This window comes from Triticum urartu, chromosome 3A (assembly GCF_056163025.1).
Source record: "Triticum urartu cultivar PI428250 chromosome 3A, HENAU_Tu73, whole genome shotgun sequence".
Classification (NCBI taxonomy): Eukaryota; Viridiplantae; Streptophyta; class Magnoliopsida; order Poales; family Poaceae; genus Triticum; species Triticum urartu.
In genome coordinates this window covers 708,890,656-708,899,560 of record NC_141875.1, presented here as the reverse complement: position 1 = coordinate 708,899,560, position 8,905 = coordinate 708,890,656, and the positions used below count along the sequence as shown (strand labels likewise).

The window sequence follows — 8,905 nt, the reverse complement described above, 5'->3', positions numbered from 1 at the left end:
GAATTCTACAACAAGTTGAAGCATCTCTTAATCTTGTGGCAGATGTGCTATGTGTTGTCGGGAGTTCAATCTTCCTGAGCTTGTGCATCATGGAGCTTGGAATCATTGATATGCTCAAACTAAATCTGCCTCCCTTGGGACTGTATCTGATTAGTGTACCTTGAACTGGAGCTTGGGCTGCCATGACTTGCTCTTAGAGGACTGCCCTTCTTCCTTGGACATTCTCTGAAATCTAGCTACAGATAACTGAAGCATTGTCTCTTCTCGGCTGAATAGTTACTTCCTCAAACCTAAGGTGGAATGAAGATGATCTAGATCCATCATGGAGGTAAAGGTGAAATCCTCTACAACAGAACCCAAAAACCCTGGAAGGAGATATAGGAAGTGGAAAAAGGTGTCGAGATGTGTATCTGACTCAAGATAAGCAGAGGAAGAAGGTACGCGAGTCGTCAGACACAAAAGGATTTGATGTCTGCTCCCATGCGTCAGTTTCAGTTTCAGTTTCAGTGATACACGCATCGGCTCAGACACACGGGCCACTTGTGTCTGACGCGCGGCGTCAGCTTTTACACGGCTTCTGAATTAAGATACTTGTAAACTTTCACTATGAAGAATTTCAAATTCAACCTGATCGAGCACACTTTTAACACTCTACTTAAAGTACGGTTTCTGGTTTAAAATCGTGGAAAAGACTTGTGGGAATCACCAACCAAATTTAAACTGAATCTTGAACAACCGGGCCGGAGCCACATCCAAGAGGTGAACAAGTTGATTCTTCTGGGATGCCTTGTGGACGCTCGCGGTCGCGGCACCAGGAATGATTGCAGAATGAAGATACATGGGAGAAAACGAGTTACGCAGGGTGCCAGACACAGTGGAGCTTGTGTCTGCCGCCGGGCGTAGTCAGTTTCAGCCTCAGACACACAGGCCAGTTGTGTGGTCTTGACACCCCCGGCACCAGAGCAAAGTAGTACACTTGTAAATATATCTAAACTAATGTTTTGGCAAAAATCTTTTCGGAATCACCAACCAAAATTAAACTGAAACGGTGGTGGAGTAGGAGCGTATCTGAATGAAGACAAGGGAGAAAACGAGCTACGCATGGTGCCAGACACAGCGGAGTTTCAGTATATTCAACTAGCCCACGCGTCGCCTCAGACACACAGGTCACTTGTGTCTGACGCGCGGTGTCAGTTTTACTTCACCCGGCCACACGGTTTCTCACTCGAGATACTTTTAAGCTGTGATGATGATGAAGGATTTAAATCTCGACAAGAGCAAAGCACACTTCTAACTCTGATCTGAACTAAAGTTTCTGCACAAAATCGTGAAAAATCTTTTGCGAATCACTGAACGGAAATTAGATGACGAACAACTGGGCCGAATCCGCATCCGAGAGGTGAATGAGTTGAGTCTTCTGAGCTACTCCCTCTAGAGTCAGTACAAAGTCTGAGTCATCTATTTTGAAATGGAGGGAGTACCTTGTGGACAAAGGACATCACCTCCTCCTTGCCCGACTCACGCCCGCACCGTTAGTTTCTGCTCTTCTAACTGATCTTCTTCTGCCTGATGTTCCTTTGCTGTTCTGGGCAGAGCTAGTCACGGCAAGTTTTTTTTCTTTTTCTTTCATGGTAGTGTCCCCAGTTTTCATTATGTAGCGAAAAATAACATGTCACGAATCACATTTGCAAAAGCTATGCTACCTGCCTAATCATCAAACATGAAACTTCACGGGAAAACAAATGCAATCACCCACAAAAACAAACAAATGTATCCAGCAGTTTTACAATAGCAGAAAAGGCAATATTCCATACAAGAGAATATATTTCAAAACATAAACATCCATCTCCAGGTCAAGAGCAAATCCACCAGGATGATTCCACCATAACTATGCTTTGTGCTCTATTACAAGTTAACAAGAGACACGTGCATGATATCTCAGCGTGTCAAGATAGAGACCGTAGGGTTCGGCACATCATCAAACAATACAAGCAAGCATTGAATGTTTTGCAAAATTCCTTCACTGTCAATTGTATAGAAACAAAATCTTTCTGCTACCATTCTGGAACACATAGACTGCAACAAGGGTCTTCACATTAACCTCATTCCATTGGCATCCTCAAACTTTCCACAAGCTGCAATTGCACAAAAAATGAAGACATTATTTCGGCACCATCATGGAAAATGCTACCGAAACCTAGAGTCAAACATGTACTGCCAATATATATCCAGGTACAAATGGGAAGACGGAATTCCAACTGGCAGAAACAAATAATAATGGAAGTAAGTACATCTCAATGATCTCTCTGAAGAATCAAGCATTTGCATGTGTCAACTATCATCACCAAAAACGGAACCAGCCAAAACTGTAACTATGAAAACGCACAGCTTCGTCTCCACGTAACTGGAGCAGATGATATAGTGAGTACCTTCAAGCCCATTGTACCAAATGGCAACCAAAACATGCATTATTATTCAGGGATATATTCTCTTAATGAAGGAATCAATTTGAGATTTTCTACAAACTTGTATCAGTAATGAAGTTATTTACATCATATATGACAACCCAACCATTATGCCTAAAACTAATTCTCTCTTGAGGACCAGCCAGTCAGAGGTAGACACAATCTACACATGCAGAATTTTTTTTAGTGGAGATTTCCTTCAGAAACACTAGATGAGTGATGAGGTAAAACTTTCTAACACTACCAGGCAACTGGCCTCAAAAGGGTGCACCTAAAGAGTGCAGACCCAGCCTGCAGGGTCAAAATATCCATGCTGCCCAAAAGTATGAAACCGCAACTTCATGTATCATTTTTCATGCTTCAAGATGCACACTATGAACAATAGTACTCCCTCCGTTCCTAAATATAAGTCTTTGTAAAGATTCCACTATGAACAACATACGGATGTATATAGATGCATTTTAGAGTGTAGATTCACTCATTTTGCTCCGTATGTAGTCCATAGTGGAATCTCTACAGAGACTTATATTTAGGAATGGAGGGAGTAAAACATTATATAGTAATTTAACTACCATTAAAATGCTTTGCTACAACAGTAATACACGGGTGCTATAGCTCAATATTGAAAAAGAAGCAAAGTGCAGGGCATATACTGCTGGCACCAAAATAGATATTTTATGAGCTCACAAAACGAAATAAAGACGCAGTAATAAATGCAGAAAAGAACTTACCAAACTCTAAAGATGTACTCTTTCAGCGAACTGAGCCGCCACACCAGTTTGTGACATTTTATTCCAAATGCCTACATCACAGTCTAGTAACACACTCTTCAGAGCCGGCGGCTTAGGCAACCCGGATAATTTGCGGCATTGAAAAACACACCAGTGTATTACGCTTTTGAAACATAGAGGCGCTGCTTCTGACAAGGTAAGGAGTTCAGGCAAACCATGAAGCTCAACTCTTTTCAATCTCGGCAGTCCCAATTCTTCTGCCGCACTAGCAGAAATGAGAGTCCTCATCCTGCAGCAGTCCTTGATAACTAGCTCCTCTAAATTAACCAGGTTCAGAATCCAAGTTATGTCTGTTAACTTGTTACAGTTGTATATCTTCACTGATTTAATGTTCAACCCTTCGGGTTTCAAATCAATAGATACAAGGTTTGGCAGGTTACTAATTATAAATCTCTCAAGGCATGTGAAAATCTTTGGGGTGCTTTGAACCTCAAGATCCGTGTACACTAATTTAAGCACATGATGAGAGCTCTTAATTTGGAGTTCATGCAGTTTATCAAAGTCTGCAAGCAAGTACAGAAGATCAACCTTTTCGGTCTCAAACCTGGACAAGCACATATACAGTGGGCAAACTTCAGAGAGCTCTCTCAGTTCCCTCAATATATTTTCAGTTTCCACGGTGAACCCAGCCATGAGGCAATCCATTTCTAGCTCCTTTATCTCATTTATTAGTGATGTGAGCAGGCACCCAGTATCAAACAGATCTAATACTTTCAGTTCCTTTAGCTTGGCAATCACCCCTATCGGTATATGCTCAAGTTCAGGATTCCTTCGGAGAAACAAATACTTTAGTTTTGAGAGATCTCCCAAAGAAGAAGGGACTGAGGTTAATCCCGTGGATGACAGATTGAGGTACTCTAGAGCATTCATCTTGGTGACTCGTTCAGGGAAATTTGGAAGAGTGGCTCCCTCCATATCAAGAAATACAAGCTGGTGAAATTGGCAAAGATCAAATTTTATAACACAGCGACTAACCAACACAGTCACGTTAGACTGCAGCAACTTGGATCTCTCTTTGTTATTCTGATCCAGATAACATTTCCTCTTAAACATCTCAAAATCTTTTGCTGATGCCCAGACGCGCTGAGCTACAAGCCAAGTTTTCTCAGTTAATGAGGATCTCCAAGGCAAATCTGGAAACCAGTTCGCTTCCCTGTTATCCAATGTCTTTATAATGGCCTTGCGAATCATTGGGTTCATTCGAACATGAGTATCTTCACTTGAAGTGAGGGTGTTCTGCCCTTTCTCTAGTAAACATCGCTGCTGAAGCATTCTTATGTAAGCATATCCTTCTCTCTGTGCATTCAAGCCATCCAACAAGCCCATGCCTATCCACATTAGAATGAGGCTGTCGATGGGAATATTTGCATCTTCACTCCACAAGGAACAGATGAGGACAAGACACTCTTTGATTTTAGCTTCCAGCTCATCGTAACTGCACCGCAGCCTCTCAAAAAGGTTATCCTTTTTATGAGTAACCAGATGCAACTTGGCCTGTCTCAGCAGCTTTACAGCTAGTTCCCACTGTTCAGGTCCGTCTTTTATGGACATTGATAGTCCAACATTGCGCAAGGCTTCCGGCAGCAGACCACACTCCTTAATTAAGACAGAAGAAACCGCACAGAACCTTGAATCCTCCAAGGCCTTGGTACCCACTGCACAGTTGAAAATCTTAGTAGCATCTTCCTCAGTTGGACATGACATCTGCATAATACTGTCACACCCCATAGAAGCGCATATGGCATGCGTACGTGTTGTGAAGACAACCTTGCGGCACATAGCAGAGGCCGGGTCTGGAACAGGGACGCCAATTCTTGCAAGATCAAAAGGCTCTCGAACATCATCTAGCAGAAGCAAGAAATTGTTTTCACTCAAGTAACTACTGATGGTAAATGCCTTCACAGATTCAGTTACATCTGGCGTTAGCGCCAATCCCAGAAGGCCAAATAGTGCATTTTGAATCTTACAGATAGAGCTGTCCGAACCAGCATCAACGAACAGAATCTGGAAAGGGGTATCAGCAGCAGCATACTGTGAGTGGCACATAGAGATATTTCTTATGAGTACCGACTTGCCAACTCCTGCCATTCCCCATATTCCAAGCAGTTTAGAGTCTTCAGATTCATTTTTGATAAATTCAACGACCTTATCTGTATATGTCTTCATAATCTCCAATGGGTCTCCTGGTGATATTCTAGCAACAGGGCGTGGCCTTGGCTTTGACTCCACGAGGATTTCCTTGAATTGACTGGCCATGTCATCTGCCTTCTTAGTCTCTTTAATCGCTTTTCTGATATAATACCATTTCTTCAAAAATCCACCTTCAGCATAACTCTTGCAGATCATTTCTTTGTCCTTCTGTAATAGCACTACACGCTCCAGCCATTTGCCACCCTGGTGAGAAGTAGGGGATGGGTCGCTGAGATTGAAATCACGTTTCATCGCCACCACCCTTTGTACGGCATGGTTATAATCCGTCATATGGCGGCCAGGGTCAAGCAGGAAACAATAGCAATCAAAGATGGGATCCCAAATCTTGTTGAGGACCAGCAAAATAAATGCCACAGCCGGGCTAGTGAAAAGCCCAACTGTTTGTGGCAGCAGCCTTGCTCTGCAAATGAAAAAGACAACCGCACCAAAATTAGTGCAAGAGTGAGGTATTTATGGCAATAATAAGTCCATGGGAGAATGTTTACGGTGGGGGTGGAGGAGGAGCATGTGCTTCCATGATGATGAGGAAGATGTCGTGCCGATTGCGTCAATCAAAAGGGGTAGAGCCAGTTGCCCTCGCAACCCTGTACAAGTGATATAGAAGTACAAATATACTCAAATATAACTATAACAGATAATGAACTCGTGACATGCTTTTATTTTTACGAGCTAAAGTTCTAGCGCATGAAAATCACACAATATACACTGTAGTGCAAAGGAGGTAGCTCACTTATTCTAGTAGTGCAGTTTAACCATTGTAAGAATTATGCAAAAAGGTTAATTTAGATCTAATCATCATCTGCAGTGGCGGAGCTTCTCAGGGGCCAACCTGGGCCGTTGCCCCCCCAGCCCATGAAAATTTTCTGGAATACCCCTTAGTATTTGGCCCATATCTCAAGCAAAATCAGCCCAAACCACATATTCTTTGCCCCCCCCCCCCTAGAATTCAGCCCAAGCTCCGCCACTGATCATCTGTGCATATGGGACATCAACAATTAACAATCTGTATAGGGAAGTGACATCAAGGCTCATCTAGAATTATGCGAGAAGGTTCATTCAGAATTATGTGAAACTATTCCTGCCAGAAAAGGAGGAACCTGAGCGACTCCACCCTCAAATCACACAAAGATGGATCCAACTCCAGGTGCAGAACCACAACAGAGAAACACCAAATTGTTCAGAACTGGAGGCAGGTGACAAAGGAACTTTCGGTCCCCTTACATCTGTCAAAACATTCATAAAATGTAATGTAAAGAACTTCTAGAAGCCTCACATCACTCAATGCAGCAGTGCATCCCACAAAAAAACAGAGACAAGATCCCAAAGTACATGACATAACAAAAGGTAATATACAGAATTACAAAAAACTTTGAAGAACCAAGAGCAAGTGAGCAACTGCTGACAAAAAGAGCAACCAGAAGACTGAATCTTCATGTCTTCTACAACAAAAGCAGGACAGATAACCAACTTGGAATAGGATACAGAATAAGAAACGAGACAATGTATAATCTTATCTGCGAACTGATTGAGATTCGGGCATTGAGAAACTCAGAACAGTCATGTGAGATGACGCATAATGTACAATCTTGTCCATGAACTGATTAAAATTCAGACTACAAACAAACTCGAGACTTCAGGGTTCCCCAAGATTCAGGCATTCGGGGCACAGAACAGATAAGCATTTCAAAGGACAGGAATAAACAAGCATAACTCTTTCCTGACCATTCACAGAGCCATGGATGTGTGGCCATTGCTACTACCTAGCTTGGGGGTGGTGATGGCGGTAAAAACAAGCAGCAAGTGGGAGACAAGTACTGTCAGGACAGCAGCTGTCGATGAGATTCAGTTATCACAGGGACCAGATGAACCGTAGTTATGAAGATCTAGAGGCTCGTGATGCTTGCCCATGTACTGCATTGTTACACTTGTTGTCCTTTTTACTGTCTCTCTTCTTTCTTTGCCCCGGCTACCCCATACCCAATTCTAGAAATCTCTATTATATTCTAAACATACAGTTTATAGTGGAGAATGGATATTTGGTAGCATATACTCCCTCCATAAACTAATATAAGAGCGTTTAGATCACTAAAGTAGTAATCTAAACACTCTTATATTAGTTTACAGAGGGAGTACTAAACAGGACAGTATGGACACTGATTGATACAGTTCAAACAGCTGTGATGGCTTTGAGTGAACTACTGAAGACAGTGGGACCAAATGGAGCTTCCAGTTCAGCACTTCCATCCCAGAGATTAGAAAATCAACATGCAGCAAAAGTTGAGACTGAAACAGAGATTCAGCACACTACTGAACAATAGCTTCAGATTCAAAAAAAAAAAAAAACAGCCATAACATCTGCTTTCAATTTGAAAGCTCAACATGAAGGAAATACATTTTGGGAAGAGAATGGCAGAACTTATGAGAGAGAGATGAAAACCCAATTCCTAAAATCCATTACTAAGGGACCTAGAATGCAATTCCTAAGTTTGATGAGCAAAAACCAGTAGCATATACTCCTCTCTCCCCATATAGAGCTCAAACCATAGCTCAATTTCTTCCTCATAACCCTGATCAACGGTAGAAGACCGTCACAGGTACGTGGTCATGCCGAGGCCGACAAAGCAAAAACCCTACCCTAGGAGAGGAGGGAAGGGGAGAAGAGGTGAGGGCTTTACCTGGGGGAGAATGACAGCCTGCAGGACGAGGACTGGCGTCGAGGAGGCGGCGGAGCGACGGAGCGTCGGGCGGCAGAGTGTTGGGGGTGCGTCGGGGCGGCGGAGTGTCGGAGGTGCGTCGGGGCGGCGAAGCGTCGGAGGGGCGACGGGGCGGCGGAGTGTCGGAGTCTCGGGGGTGCGTCGGGGCGGCGGAGCGTCGGGGGTGCGGCGGGGCGTCGGGGCGGCGGAGCGTCGGGGGTGCGGCAGGGCGTCGGGGCGGCGGTCGCCTCCGTCTCCGCCCGTCTCCTGTTTTTTTTTTAGGGTACCGCGTCTTCTGTTCCGCTAGGGCATCGACTATTTTGAGCCGTCCCCCGCCTGGTCGGGGAGAATCGGAGTCGGAGGGCTGGCCCGGACAAACGCCTGCGCGCCAATCGGGCCATGGGCTTTGCGAAATTTCTGGGCCCATCGATAACTGTACATAAATATCAAGTTTCTACTATTTCCTAGTCTCAAAAAAATTGTCTAAAAAAAAAACGTTTCCATTTCATATAAAAAAATGTAGTATCACCCAAACCGATGTGCTGGTCTGCCGGCGTTGCGCTGGCCGTGGCTGCGGCGGCCATGGCCGGCTGCAAGTAGCAGTTGCTGCATCTCGCGCCGCCCAGGCTGCTGCTCACGGGCGCATCTGGCACCGCCCGGGCTGCTGGCCGCCGGAGCCACTCCATGGTGCTGCTCACCCTCCGGGCTGCTGGTCGCTGGGGCTCCGCTTGGTGGTTCTAGCCCG

At 44.4% G+C, this 8,905-nt stretch overlaps 1 protein-coding gene across 1 annotated transcript; it reads right to left on the bottom strand.

Moving 5' to 3' along the window:
* Positions 1 to 1,750: 1,750 nt before the first annotated feature.
* Positions 1,751 to 8,463, bottom strand: LOC125546137 (putative disease resistance protein At1g61300). Its single transcript, XM_048710295.2, has 4 exons — positions 8,143 to 8,463; positions 5,953 to 6,051; positions 3,197 to 5,867; positions 1,751 to 2,135 (listed from the first exon to the last, which is right to left on the bottom strand). Exons 2-3 carry the CDS (start codon positions 5,982 to 5,984, stop codon positions 3,203 to 3,205), a joined length of 2,697 nt encoding a protein of 898 aa, XP_048566252.1. The 5' UTR covers positions 5,985 to 6,051; positions 8,143 to 8,463; the 3' UTR covers positions 1,751 to 2,135; positions 3,197 to 3,202.
* Positions 8,464 to 8,905: the final 442 nt, after the last annotated feature.

Coding starts and splice junctions, on each gene's coding strand:
- LOC125546137 (XM_048710295.2), bottom strand. CDS start 5,984: ATGGAAGCACATGCTCCTCCTCCACCCCCACC. Junction 5,868..5,952: donor GCTCCTCCTCCACCCCCACC/GTAAACATTCTC, acceptor TTTCATTTGCAG/AGCAAGGCTGCTGCCACAAA.